The sequence below is a fragment of the Piliocolobus tephrosceles genome, chromosome 9, assembly GCF_002776525.5.
Source record: "Piliocolobus tephrosceles isolate RC106 chromosome 9, ASM277652v3, whole genome shotgun sequence".
Classification (NCBI taxonomy): Eukaryota; Metazoa; Chordata; class Mammalia; order Primates; family Cercopithecidae; genus Piliocolobus; species Piliocolobus tephrosceles.
Window position 1 is genome coordinate 17,630,832 of NC_045442.1, and position 15,352 is coordinate 17,646,183.

Genomic DNA, 15,352 nt, shown 5'->3' on the forward strand with positions numbered 1-15,352 from the left:
TCGGCTTTGGTGAGTGGGTCAGCCAGTGGGGAGCTGGGGGGAGAGAGAGTGTAAAGTATACTGTGGTAGAGAGAAGACATGCAATGAATGATAATGAAACCATTCTTTCTTACAGGGTAATTATGAAAAAGAAGGTCTCGGTGCTTCCAGCCACATAACCACAAAATCAATGGCTGCTCCTCCAAGCTGCGCTCTGAGCCCACTGCTGGTTCTGGTGGTAACTGCTCTGTCCACCCTATTATCTTTATCTTTAGCAGAAACATCATAGCTGCATTTACAAAAATACAATATGGACATGTAAAAAGACAAAAACCAAGTTATCTGTTTCCTGTTCTCTTGTATAGCTGAAATTCCAGTTTTAGGAGCTCAGTTGAGAAACAGTTCCATCCAACTGGAACTTTTTTTTTTTTTTTTTTTTTAAGAAAGCTTCTTGTGATCCTTCGGGGCTTCTGTGAAAAACCTGATGCAGTGCTCCATTCCAAACTCAGAAGGCTTTGGGATATGCTGTATTTTAAAAGGACAGTTTGTAAATTGGGCTGTAAAGCAAACTGGGGCTGTGTTTTTGATGATGATGATGATGACAATGATGATGATGATGATGATTTTAACAGTTTTACTTCTGGCCTTTCCTAGCTAGAGAAGGAGTTAATATTTCTAAGGTAACTCCCATATCTCATCTAATGACATTGATTTCTAATGATATAAATTTCAACCTGACATTAATGCCACACTTTTTTGCCACAAAGAAGATTCTTATCAAGAGTGGGCTTTGTGGAAACAGCTGGTACTGATGATGTTCACCTTTCTATATGTACTAGCATTTTCCATGCTGATGTTTATGTACTGTAAACAGTTCTGCACTCTTGTACAAAAGAAAAAACACCTGTCACATCTAAATCTAGTATCTGTCTTTTAGTCAAAATAGAGAGTGGGGAATGAGTGTGCCGAGTCAGTACCTCAATCCCTGAACAGCACTCTTCTAATCCTAAGCCTTACCTGAGTGAGAAGCCCTTTACCTAACAAGAGTCCAATATAGCTGAAACGTCGCTCTAATACTCTTTACACTTATGAGATTATATGTAGAAAAAATTTTACTACTAAATGATTTCAACTATTGGCTTTCTATATTTTGAAAGTAATGATATTGTCTCATTTTTTTTACTGATGGTTTAATACAAAAATACAGGGCTTGTTTCCCCTCATAAATAGTGTTCACTCCGATATGAACTTCACAAATACAGCTCTTCAAAAGCAGACTCTGAGAAGCCTCGTGCTGTAGCAGAAAGTTCTGCATCACGTGACCGTGGACAGGCAGGAGGAAACAGAGCAGACAAGCATTGTCTTTTATTATTTCTTGAAGTGCAAGCATGCATACCTGTGGAGGGAGCTGGTGGCTGCTTGCAAATGTTCTGCAGCATCTCATGGCACCCTTGTCAAGATGCAATCCGGCACCTTGGTTTTCAGGTTATCTGACAAAGGCAGCTTTGATTGGGACACATGGGCATGGGCAAGTTGTCCTTTCTTTGGAAGCACATCCATGCTGGGATGCCCAGTTCTTTTCCTAAGGATTGTCCTTAGTCCTGACTGCAATGTCTTGGCCACTGTTTGGAGCCGTTTGGTCTGAAGGTCATTAAGGATCTGCTTGCATCTTGTTTTATGTCCTCCATGACAGACTGCAGACCATGTTAGAAAAGAAGGAAGGTTTGTGGATCAAGAGGGTTGACATTAGGTTTGGCGAGATGAGTTAGTTGGCACAGATCAGCAGAACAGGACCCTGGTGATAAGGCATCTGGCTTTGCTAACCACATACCATCTTCCATTATTCTCTTTCTTGACTAAGTAGACCCAAAAGTGCACTGTCGAAGTCTGGTTTAGATGGCGAGATTCTGAATCTACAGTGATCAAGTACTGGTGGCTACTTTTCTCCAACATTAAGTAAAGAAGCAGAGATTCCACCTTGATAAAGTGCTGGGGAGCACTGGCTTTTTTCCCACCTTGGTAGAGAGATGGAGGAGGAAACCAGGGTGCACGTTTCTACAGATCCCCTTTGCCTGCTGGAGTTTGCCTTGTAAGATTAGTCAAATCACTAGGGGGAAGGGGAAATCTATGAAATCCAAGATAAAGGCATAGTCTTTTAGCTCTGTTGGTGTTCAAAGTGCATTTGTGTCCAAATGTTAATCAACACAAATATACAGTACTCGGTACTGACTTTTTTCACTTCAAAATGTTTTCAAGGGAAATTCTGCAGACACTCAACTGTATTTAATTAGTGAAAAGTTCTATAAAGACTCTTACTTTGAATAAACACATTAAATGTGTCAAAATATTTGGAATGCCAGTTATCTATGAGCGCATATCTCTTACAGAGCATATTTTGTTTTCATTAAGTTATCTCTGTGTATCTACACTGGACTAATTGCATAGGGATCTGATTCTATGTGATCCACTGTAGAAAACTATTGATTACTTCTGCAGTAACAGCAGCTCTAATTAGCTTCAGATGACCAAAGAGGAAATGGGAGTTTCAGTGCTAACAAGGGCAGCCTTCATTGAAGAATGCATGGGTAGGCAACATATAAATTAAATTTTGAAAAGCCTCATCTGTCACCAACAAAGATCTCATTTTTCTTCAGTGATAAAAGCATATTCAAGTTACCAAATCCTCAATTTGAAAATCAGTTGCTGATTAAATAAATAGGGGGAAGCATCTTGTTCAGGGACAACACGTTGGAGAGATTCTTATCAAAGCAAGCCAAGCAAGGTTTCTGCCACTCAGTGTGATCTTAGTTTGACACAGTGACCCTCAACCACCACCATTTGCCCCAAAACTGGAGCACAATGATTTAAATCGTTTACCTGTCTCACTTCTTCTTGGCATGCTTAAAAGCAAAAATGATTCACTACTTCCTGTCCTTTAGTCCGGGCATTTGGGGTGCCAGTGAAGACAGGGATTATCTGCTGAGGTTTGGGTGTCCTGCAGGAAGTATCTCATTACAGTTAATTTTGATGAAATGAAACAGTAACTAGGGTCCATGCAGCCCATGACTCCCTGATTACATCTAGCCATGCCCTACTTATTATTTCAGAAAGAAAGAGAGGGGGAATAAAGGCAGTATTGCCACACTGATTAGAAGCACATTCATTCCACTTTGATGTTGAATATTTTTGACCGATATATGCTTGAGTATCTTTTTAATAGAGCACATGAAGGAAGAAGCGCACAACATAGAGAAGAAATTGAGAATGCCAGTTACATACTTATTTTTCCATACCTGATTTTTTTCAAGTCTCTAATAAAAAAAGTATAAGTTGAGATTAACATAGGTTATTTTTCATGAAGTATAGCAAACGATCTAGAATGTGATAGGAGTGTGATTTCCATTTCATTTTTTTAAAACACATTTTTTTTTGCTGTAGTAAGAATATCTTAGAAGTTGTGTCTTCAGGTTACTCAAACACCAGACAGGGCTCCTCCAGAGCTGCCCCAGCCTTTGATTTGGTCCATATTCAGACACTTCCTATCTTGCATACACTCTGAGGATGGGCTGCCTCTAGCTGCTGCCCGTCTCCCTCTTGCCTTCTTGTCTCTAAATCAGACACTCCCAAGCACTCCATCTGCTATACTAGGAGAGTGGGAGAGCCAAAGCATTTTGGAGCCCGTGTAAAGTGCCTGGGAAAAGAGATGTACGAGCAGTGGGAGTTTATATAATTAGCAAATTCTTTTCTCAGAATTCAGCAGAAATGTATTTCTGTTGTTATTATTTACAAAATTGTGGCCTCAGAGGAGCTGTCTTTTGGAAAATAAGTTTTCATTCATGCAGTTAGACATGCACGATGTATTTGAATCAATAAACTACAGACCAGAAAAGGGCTGCTTAAATGAATTCACATGTTCTAATTCTCTTTTGAGGCTGTTGATGATCTCCTGGATTCATAACCCCATGATCTGTGTTGCTTTTGCCTTTGCTCTTTGATAAAGCAAATCAGACTGTGTGACACCCATCTTTTCAAGAACAACCTAAAAGCGATGACAACAGGCAGGAGTGAATGACCACTGGCCTGGGCACAGTGACAGCAGAAGGCCCATCTGAGCTTGGAGAGTTGGAGCAATAAGGCAAAATCAAGGTGCAACAGTGGGCCATGTTCGAAGGGTGAATGGATCAGAGTCTGCTGATGTTCCTTACTGATCAGAATAGGAACCTTCTAACAGAACAGCCAGAGTTCCTTGAATCAGGCAGAAGTTATTTAGAGACAGGAAGCCAGAGCTAATAATAATATCCGAATGACAGAGGAAGGAATTTCTTATTAGAAATTCTAAAATAAAACAAGTGGGGATTTGGTTGGATACCCTTAGAAGCTACATTTTTCTCTCATCCCTAAGATAGATATCTCAAGTGTATATCTGACACCTCTTGACTTTGACACAGCTCTGCTTCTCAAGTGACCATTTGTTTTAAGTCTGTCGTCTAGAATTCTTTGTAAGGGCTGGACCTCTGAAAAAGATTCTCACTGCGGCGGCCTTGAATCTGTGGTTTTTTGCCAATCCCTCCGTCCTGGGATGTATTCTGTAGGACATTTCATTTATATCAGGATATTGGCTGATTCAGCTCTCTTTCATCGTTATTATTCAGGCCTCCCTCCACCACCTTGTTCTTTATTGCCTAAGTATTGCCCTCGCCAATTCTTCATCGTAATCGCTCTAAATTTAGTTCAACCCAAATTAATTTCTGTTCCAACAGATATCTTTTAACACAGAGAAGCCTCTCTCAGGAGCCAGATGATCTGAAGATGATGCTAATCCCCAAATACAAAGTTCCTCCAGCTAACTCTCCTCTGAGCTCTCTCTTCTTAGCTTTGGGATTGGGGATGGTCTTATCCTTGCCAGGAATCCCTTTGTTGCTCCCAGTGTCTCTGACAAGCTTCTCCTCCCTCCCAGAGACCATGCAGGGGTGGTTTTCAGCAGAATGTGCCACCTGCACTTCTGATTGTTCTGAGACCCAGCCCAGAGGGGTGGAGAAGGCGCACAAACCCTATTCCAATAAACTGCCTGCAGAGAACCACAGCCTGCTAATAGTCGTTGAGGTCTCAGCCCCCTAAGGTCTCCAAGCTCATTTGACCAGCGCAGCTGCGACTTCGGCTGTCTGCCTCTGGCAGGTGCCAATATCAGCATCTTGTCCCACTGCCATGGGAAGTTAATTTTTGCTCCAGGGCAGCTGCCAAGCCCAGCACCGGCATCAATAGAAGGTTTTCTCTGATTTTCTTCTCTTCGTCTCAGGCTAGGCTTTCTTACCAATCCCCAGTTTTGTTTTGTAGGGTGCCAGGAGACTGGCAGAGATCTTTAGCCTCTTCCTTAGTTTGAACATCTCTTGCTGCTCGCACCCATGCTTCTTCAGCAGAAAGCATGACCCATAGTAGGTACTCAGAAACTGGTTAAATGAAAAACCTTGACATCTAAGGGCTTTATTCTGTCATACAGTAGCAAGAACGGGCCTATTGGCATCATATTCCTGGCATTGGGCTGTATTGATCCTGAATGTGTCCTCCTGAGGTTTTTGAGGGTGACCTGGGAGAGGGGGTCTGAGAAAGCATTGGGATCCAAGTGACTTTAAATCTGCCCATGGCATTTCCTGCTGAGAGGTGAGAAACTAGCATCTCTCCCAGCAGGCTCACATCTGCCAGAAAGGACAGAGCCCAAAATGGGGGTAGACTTTGTGAAAAATTCGCCAGTTAGTCTGCTGAGATTTTAATCTGCCTCAAGCACAGGATGCTGACAAGAAAGGTAAGACCACTCCCCTAATCCCAGATGAATACCAGGGATGACAAGTTCTCCATCAGTATCCTGAGAAGCCACATCAAATGCTTATCCAGTCAGCACATTTATTGAGTGAGTACTCTGACGGAATGAACTAGCATTTGGAGCTGAACTTGAGAACACAGGGTCCTCTGACAGCAGCTTAGGGAAACCCATCCCTTCCAGATTGGCAGAATCCTTCCATTTCACGTCCTTTGGAGACGCTGTATTCTCTTTACAAAATCATTCATGAAACTTAGACTCAGTCTCCCAGGGGGTAAGTCCTGCGCCATGTGCAAATAATGACAAATCCAGCTCTTCCATGATAGAGAAGGCAAACACACCCACCTTCATCCTGAGCCTAAAAGGCCACCTTGGAGCACTTAGGCGGCCACTTGTCTGGGCCTCAGAGGGCCATGAGTTTGGCCAGGTAGGCACAGCGGTGGGGAAGTCACAACTGTCAGGTACCAGCCATGGTGCAGGTGGGAATAGGAGATGCCAGAGCTGCTTTAGCTGAGGAAAGCAAACAATCAGCAGGGCTCAAAGGAGCAAAACTTCGACTGTGCACATTGACCCCGATACCTGCAAGCATAGCACAGATCCTAAGACTAGAGTGAAGTAGGAAGAAGAATGAGAAAATCCAGTGGATGTCCTGAATATAGGGAACCAGGGCTGTTGAAAATCAGTAAAGGTTGATTACCTGGGGCCAGACCAGGTGACTGTGGCAGTGCAGGTGAAGGTACCCTGGGCCTTCTCAGTTCACTGGCTCATAAGGCTCCACCAATAATACGTGATTCTCTCTCTTTCTCTCTCTCTCTCTCTCTCACACAGACACACAGACACACACACACACACACACACACACAGATTGGAGGGTTATATGATCCAGCATTATCTTCCTGGTGCGCCAAGCATGCTTGATCTGGAATTGTTTATTATTATTATTACTATTATTTAGCTGTAGCTGATGGCATTTCTCAAATGTGGAGAAGGAGAATGGAAATTGCAGAACCAAATCAGTTTGCCCTGCCATATTTGGCTGTGGTGTTACTGTCATTGGGCATTTCTGATGTGCTCTTCTGGATTTAGAAAGAGCTGATTGTCCTCCGAGGGTTGAAAAAACAGTTTCAGAAACCTGAATCCAGGGCCTTATAGTTCTCATTATCTATCTTCTTCTCCCTTCCCTCGCCCAAGGGAGTGGGGGAAACACTTTTCACCACAGAGTTTGCTTTAAAGAGTTTTCCCATCTTGCGTGCATTATCCCTTGATATTGAAATTATTTTCTCAGTTTAATCCAACTCCTGCTGAGAAGCTGTGTGAGATTTAGGTTGTGGGATTTTTTTCTTGTACTCTTTTGGATGGTGTTGCATTTTTCACTCTTAACCCGAGGGTATGTTTCAGCTTATGTTCGTTCTGTTTCATGCAGGTTTATAGTACGGTGGAGTAGAGAAGGCGGCTTCTGATTTTTAGGGTATTTTTAGAATTCCTTCCTGAGTGAGGGGTTCAGACACCCAGTCTCCTCAGAACAGGGGTGAGGGGTTGACTGAGCTTTGCTGAGAAGCCTCCGGTTAGGCTTCGGGCACGTCTCCATGTTCTATTGTGTGTCTACTGAGCTTCCCGCTGGTAGAAGATGACACATTTGTCTCATCGTCCTGTGTATCTGCTTTCCAGAGGACACTGGGACATTCTCCTGGGGTCACTCCCACACGGCTTCCTCACACAGCTGTTTTGCAACAGCCTTTATTGCCAACACTCGTGGAAGAACATCTCCTGTAGAAGTACAAGTTTTGCAATTTGGACTTTGGAAGTGGTTTTGTGATGTTTGAATTTTCTGTTAGCCTATTGCTCAAGCACTACAGAATGTACATAGTCCCTTTGGCCATCCTCCCACCCCAGAATATCCTAATAAACATTGTTTCCTTTTTTTAAAAAAAAAAAAGAAAAATCATTGTGGTGTCTTTTTCTTTTATCCCATTCACCGGAAAACTCTCTTGAAATCTGCAAACATGTAGAAATCCCCAGTGTCAAAACAATGGGTTTTCTTGACAACAGATCAGAAGGACTAAGTGTGGCTGCCACAAATACTTCCAGACCATGTTTCCGAACCTTGGTACTATTGACACTCAGGGCCAGATAATTATATTTTGGGTGGATGGGCTTGTCAGATCTTATACATTGTTGATGTTCAGCAGCATCCTTTGGTAGCCCCCCATCTACACATGTGGTCAAAGCTATCTCTAGACATTGCCAAGGGTCCTCCGAGCCTAGGTAAAATCACACTTGCTTGAGAACCACTATTTCAGAGTCAACCTTTTGCTCATATATGAGTTGCAAAAGGCAGCAGGGTGTAGTGTAGGAGCCTGCGGGGGAGACAGCACTGGGCTTCACCCCACACCTGACATTTATATTATGTTCTCAAAATACAATGTTATAATTAGAGGATAGGGTTGGTGGATTCCTAGTTACCATCATATGTGTATTGTATGATTTCTATAGACTTATAAATAGTATTTTGATAAAAGATAAAGACTTAGAATGAGGTGGTTGTTCTTGTTTCCAGCATCTAGCTCAGTGCCTGGCCAAGAAGAATCATTTAACATCACATGAGGCCATGAATTAGGATGATGAAGGTGGCTGCGCAAAATATGACTCCCCTATTTCCCTGAGGAAGTTGTCATCTTTGGCATCCTTATCACTGCCAGGAACTTTTAAGGCAAAATGTTAAGACATAAAACATAGTAATTAATATTGCCACTGTTGTTTGCTTCAGTATGCAACTAATAGTCCCTGAAACGGCAAGAAGACCCTGCTTGCTCTAAGACAGAAGCCTGTATTTCACTTGGGATTCTGCAGGACACGCTTTTGTTCTCTTGTGATTTTTCTTTTAGCTGGGCTTTCCTATTGTCTTGCTTCCTGGCTCTGCTTTCAAATGACCAAGTTGAGAATGATTCCACAGAATCCCCAAGTTGGTTTGGATGAAAAATTTGTGTGAACATTTGGACCTTGGCCTGGTATTTTAAAGGTATAACAAAAGCCTAGATTCTAGCAGCTCACCTGGCTCTGGGCTTCTTGGGACAGCTTTTGCAGAAATCCCCAAGTTCATTCCCGGAAAAATGAACCCCAGCTGTCAGCACAGATGGTGCAGGGCCCGTGGGGATGGGCAGGACTAGAACACTCCCAGAATCATCAAGCAGAAGTGGGAGACAGAGCCGCAGCGAGCGCCCTGGGGACCTTCAGGGTCCTCCTACCCCCGTCCGGTCATATTCTAATCATCTTCGGAATGCAACCAAATCCCTGGGATGCAGGTGATAGAAAATTTAGGAGCTGGAACAAGAAATGACTAATAAAACCCTGAGAGAAATGCCAAGAAAGTGAATAAAATCTGTGACAGAAACAAGATACAAGACTGCTTGTGTTTGGTGACATAAATAAAACATAAACGAGAACACAGTGATGCGAAGATATGAGCGGGGTATCCATAAAAGTCCCATAAACTGGCAGTGCTGGATGCCCTGATGGGCTTTAGCCTCACAGAGATGTCTGCCATCCAGGCTAGTAGACAGAGAATTCACCATATTTAAAAGATGAGGTGAGTGTTTGGCCTGGCTGGTTATATAAATAAGGACAATCTTTAAGAAAAAAGCAAAAACTGTATGACAATATGTATCAGAATTTAAAATCTACATCTTATTTGAACCAACAATTTCACTGCAAGGAATTTGCCCTTCATTCTTATACAGGGTGTCAAGACGCGTGCAATACTATTTTTACCACAGAATAATTTGTAATAACAAACGACCTGAAACAACCTGAATGCCCATCAATAGTGAGCTGGTTAAAGAACTTATAGCACAGCTAGATGAGGGAATATTAAGCAACTATTTTAAAAAGGGAGACGTACATCCACTAAACCAAAAGGGGTCTATAGTGTGTTGAGTGAAATGGCAAGGTACAGGACGGTGAAAAATATTGTCCTACTTGTATAGAGTTTAAAAAGATAGGTGGTAGACAAATATTGATGATAGAGATAGATCATAGATAGATGATTGACAGAGAGAGGGATGATATACTCTACATCGATATAGGTAGACAGGTATAGATAGATGATGGATAGATGGTAAATAGATGACAGCTAGAGGTATGTAGATCAATAGATATATAGATGATACAGGTAGGCAATAGACGCTAGGTAGATAATAGAGAGGTAGATAAGTATAAATAACTATAGATAAATAATAGATGATGGGTAGATAATTGATGTAGATATAAATAGGTAGAGATAGAGATATTAATAGATGATAAATTTCTATAGATAGGTAATTGACCATAAATAGATAGGTAGCTAGAAAGATAGATAGACAGACATGAATATTCCCTGGATATAGTTTTTACATAGTTTTTACTCTATCCATATATTATTTGTACCCATTGTTTTTCGAGAATAAAAAGTAAAGGAAGGACAAGCTGTGCAACTTCTGGAACCCAGCTCAGATTCTGAGCCTTGCTCTTTGGAGGAGAGAGGCTGACGCAGCCCTGACTCAGAGCGCTCCCAGGGCTCTGCAGAGTTCCCTACTGCAGTCAGCCAAGCCCTGCACAGCCCAAGAAGCAGTGAGTGGCTGCCCCCACCAGCACCTCCTGCAAGATTAATTGCCGCAATTTAGGGAAGAGGCACCTTAGGGGCACCTGCTGTGCATTGTGTTGTATAGGAGGGTTTTAAAATAACTCCTCTCCCTATGGTTGACAACCTAAGGGTGAGTCATTTCCATGCAGGGCCTTCCCAGCCCAAGGGGAGGCTGGGTCAGCTCTTCCAAGAATGAACCCCACCCTGCAGACGGTACTCTCAGAAGGCTCATGATAGTAACAGCTGTCAGTTGCTGGGTGCTCACCATGCACCAAGCCTGGGGATGGATGGGCTATGTGCACATGATCTCATTCAGTCCTCACAGCAGCTCAGATACATTTAATTTCATTTTGCAGCTGAGGAGACTGAGGCTCAGAGAGAGCAAATGACTGATGCAAAGTCACACAGCCAGGGTGGAACTCCAATTCTGTTTTCTGATGTCAGAGCCCATTTAGACATCCTCTTCTGCTCTCAGGCCTGTGGGGAGAAAGTCTCCTGGCTTCTGAGCAGGAAAGCTCGCAGGTACACCCACACCCCTCGGCCCTACCACATTTCCCTCCATCCACACTTGGGGCTATGTTCTGAGAGCTGCCCAAGTCAGCATAATGCGGCATAAGTTTGCTTCAAAAGATAATTAGATTACCTCCCTTGCCTTAAGGAAAAGAACAGCAGATTTAAAAAGAAATATGACAAGCCATCTGAGTGCCGGGACTGCTCCCCTTAGACTCACACTTCCATTTCAGTCCCTCTTTCCAGACATAAAACCAATTAAAGCAGTGGCAACGTATACAGTTAACACCACGTGACAAAAGCCTGCCTAAGTGTTTTAAAGAATCTCATTTACCCACAGGCTGTGCCCGGAGAAACCTTGCTGGCCTGGTATCCTACAACTTGGGAAGTGCATGACCCAGCTCTGACTTCTGGGGGTGCTCAGCCACCCTCCTCAGAATCTCCTTCCAGCTGTCACCCTCTGTGCCTGGTCTGTCTTCAGTCTGGGGACAGCGGACAAGGGGAGGTGGTAGGGGCAGGTCTTAAATGTCTGACCCCTGGCAGGGTGGCTGGCTCAGGAAAATGTTTTGGTCCCTAGTCCCCGTCTGATTCTAGATCTCGAGCTCTCCCACTCCTGCCCACACCCAGACAACCCGCAGGGGAGAAAGCACTGGACTTGACGGTCCTCACCTTGAGGTCCGCCACAGAATGGCAGAAGCAGCTTCCTTTGCCTTAGCACCTCAGGACCAGGGCATCTCCCTTTGAAGTGAGCAGATCAAGAAATTCAGCTTTTGGAAAGGAGCTTCAAAACTAGGACCCAAACTGAGAAGAAATCATAAACCAGGCAATAAGAAGAACGTGGCTTCTGGGATGCATTGTTCTGGCATAAGTTTGCTTCCCTTCCAGGTAACAGAAAGTGAATCCCCAGGCCCATCAGTTGGGAAGGTCCAGTATCAGAATAGGAGAGCAGCCACACTCTGATACAAGCCTGGTTTGTTTTCCTTCTTCCAAACATTTCCATCACTGGAGGATGCTTCAGGTGCTCAGATGAAGTCACCAAGCTTGGGAGCAGTTCAGAGTCCACAGAGCACATTCACAGGCAGGCATGTTCTCCCTGGACAGCCCCGCTGGTGGGTGGGGAGCTGGTTGATCATCCCCATTCCAGGATGTGTCTATCTGACCAGTGGCAGAGGGGACCCTGCCGTCCAGGAGTCCTTCTCCCAGCCCCCTTTCCCTGTGTCATGGCCTCTCCTCCAGCTCCCTGTCTTCTTTTCTGACATCTTCCCACTCATGCCAGAATTGCAAAATATTTTAATTTACTATCTGCTTTTGCAGAGCACACCCGTACAGTCTACTGTATTTTTCTCTTCTACTGAGTTTTTCAAGGCAGTTTTTACATGGCATTGAATAACCCCTGCTATCATTCAGAAAATAGGCAACTTCATGTGCCTAGCCTGGGGTTCCAGAGATCTCACAGCGTGCTGTTCACTTGCTCAGGGGCCTCAGCCCTGGTGGATCACCAAAGGGAGCAGAGGGCGGCGGCTTCCTCACTGGACACTTAAATGACTCAAGTCAGGTGTGGGGACCAGGTCAATGAGGGGGGCTGCCAGTACTGGCCCCAGTGGAGCCGATGACCTCCAGGTGTTATGCGAGCAGGGAGCCCCTCCATCCAGTTGCACTTCACCCCCAGAACTAGCACCAAGCCAGCAAAGCCCAGATTTCTCAGACACTGGCACCTCCAGATCTGTTCACAGGCCCCTGTCCTCCCCCAACACACCTCCCCACCAAACAGTCCTTTTCTGTTTGGGTCTCTGGTTGGTCTCTATCTCTTCACATCTGGAATCAAAGACTTGTTTCCAGAGGGCCCCTACTTTCATCGGTCGTTCCTCTTCTAAGCATGATGATTACATTGGGTCTTCAGGGCAGCCTACGAGGCAGGTACTGCAGTCTCTATTTTGCCAACGAAGAAATAGAGGTTAAGTAACTTGGCAAAGTCCCATGAATCAGAGGGGACCATGGGGTCTGAATCCAGGCAGCCTGATTCAAGGGTCTGCTTTGTAACCTCTGTGTCATCCTGCGACAGCCTGAAGAGGTTTCCTGCAAATCGCATCATTTTCAAGGCCATGAAAGGAAAAGATCTTTAAAGAAAAGTGAGGTGTTACATTGGTCATCCTTTAGAGGATGGTGAATAACCAACCGATGCACGTGCTTGGATTTTTTCTTAATTTGGGATTTCCGAGAGTGAAACAGGACTTCCTTAAGTGGTCATTTCATGGGCAACATTTTAAAAGTCTGACTCCAGACTCAGCCTGTAAGTCTCATATCCAGCTCCACTGCCAGAAGGTGAAAAGCGAACAACAGTCACTCCCAGGCAGGACTCCAGCAGTCAAGTGCACATGGTTCCTTTGCAGGGGAGGGCTACACCGAGGGAGCAGCAGATCCCAGGAGGATGGAGAGGATCCCACGGTGGCCTTGTTAAGTTCAGGATGCCTATGACCTCCCCAGTCACCAGCGTCAGGTTCCATCATTCAGGTTGACTTATTCCTCTCCTCCCTGCCTGTATCCCATTGGCCAGCAAGCCTCCGCCCTCCCTTCTGTCCCTGCACCTCCACCTGTGGGCTCTCCCCTGCGACAGCATCTGGCCTTTCCTCTCCACACTGATTTTCTCAAAGTCCACTGTCACCAGGCTCTCAAGGCTTCCCAGGTTCTGACTCCAAACTACCTCTCTACTTCTACTCCTACTTTCCCCTTGCACCCAAATAAGCAGATCTCCTCACCACTTTCTCCACTGCCCCATCCATCCACCTCCCCCACTCACCGACCCATCCCTCAGTTCCTCTCTGGGAAGCCTTCCAAGTCACTCCAGTTGACAATGAGTTTTCCATCTTTGGGAGCCCAACTCTTATGGGCTCGCTCCTATGCTCCCATGTGACCTGTGGTTCTGTGAACATGAGCCTCCCCTCCCCAGCAAGGCTGGAAATGTTACTAGTGGAGGGTGTCCAGGTTCTTGGCGCTTTGAACAAAGAATTGGACAAAACACACAAACAAAGCAAGGAAAGAATGAAGCAACAAAAGCAGAGATTTATTGAAAATGGAAACACGCTCCACAGGATGAGAACAGGCCTGAGCAAGCAGCTCAAGGGCCCAGTTACAGAATTTTTCAGGGTTTAAATACCCTCTGGTGGTTTCCTATTTGTTTCTTGGTGTACACTACGTTAAAGTGAAGTCCTGGCATGCAATCAGTCTGGTTGGTTGGGAAAAGCAACCAATCAACGGCTAAAGTGAAGTTACAAAGTTACACTCCTATGCAAATGAAGAATTGGCCTGCAACCAACCTGACTGGTTGTGGGAGGGGACCAATCAGAGGTACTTTCAATGTTTCATCTGCCATGCAGAAAATGAGGGGGGTTGCAAAGGGAGTAGCCTCTGGCCCTTTTGTTACTTGGGTGTGGAAAGTTGGAGTTTTCCTTTTGATTTAGTTCTGGGAAGTCAGCCTGAATAGGCCTTAGGCTCCCTGCCTTCCAGACCCTATTCTCCTACCTCCCAGACCCTATTCTCCTGCCTCAGAGACACCCCCCAAAAGAGAGGACAGACTTCTCTGTGTGTTCCCAGTTCACAGACTCTGAAGATACAGACTTTGGAGATGAAGTGGCTTGACTTCTCTGAGCCTCAGTTTCCCCCATGTTGTCAAATGGAGTAAATACAAGAACCTGCTTCAGGGAGTTGCTGTGAAGTTACTGTGTTGGTAACAGCTACTGTTGTAAAGAAGATGACAACAAAAACTGATGGTGACACTAACAGTAAAACTGAAAATGATGCTGGGACCCAGGAGGGCATTTAGGGCATTTAGTAGGAGTCTGAATGTGCACTTTTTCATTTTTTGAGACCGGGTCTCACTCTGTCTTCCAGGCTGGGGTGCAGTGGCGCTATCTCTGATCACTGCAATCCCCACCTCCTAGGTTCAAGCGATCCTCCTGCCTCAGCCTCCTGAGCTGAGACTACAAGTGCATGCCACATACACAGTTAATTTTTGTATGTTTTGTAGAGACAGGGTTTCATCATGTTGGCCAGGCTGGTCTTGAACTCCTGGGTTCAAGCAATCCACCTACCTCAGCCTCCCAAAGTGCTGGGATTATAGGTGTGAGCTACTGCGCCTGGCCACTGACTTATTCTTGAAAGAACAGATGAACTGGGTTTCCCTCAGGCTCATTCCTTCCTCCATTAGCAAGTTCGCTGGAGGCCTATCATGTGATGGACGCTATCTTTGAGAAACAGAGAAATATGATTCCTGCCCTACTGGAAGTTTATGTGCTTTTCTCTCTTCCCTCTGTTCAGACCTTGAAGAATTCAGACTTTTCAGGGAATGGAGGGAGCCTCTCACTCTAGGGATAGGTCATTCCATCTGATCTGCCTTAGGGACGTATGACAGAACCTATGACATCCCAAAAGAC

At 44.7% G+C, this 15,352-nt stretch overlaps 1 protein-coding gene across 5 annotated transcripts in view; it reads left to right on the plus strand.

The window, feature by feature from the left end:
- GFRA1 (GDNF family receptor alpha 1) overlaps window positions 1–7,717 on the plus strand; it is a 220,128-nt gene extending 212,411 nt beyond the window's left edge. For 4 of the 5 annotated variants that reach the window (XM_023224404.2, XM_023224402.3, XM_023224405.2 and 1 more), the window contains one exon: window positions 116–7,717. In XM_023224404.2, coding sequence (XP_023080172.1) covers window positions 116–268 — 153 coding nt within the window. In that variant the 3' untranslated portion in view covers window positions 269–7,717. The remainder of the gene's footprint in view (window positions 1–115) is intronic. The other variant, XM_026456551.1, reaches the window with a different exon arrangement.
- The last annotated feature ends 7,635 nt before the right edge of the window (window positions 7,718–15,352 follow it).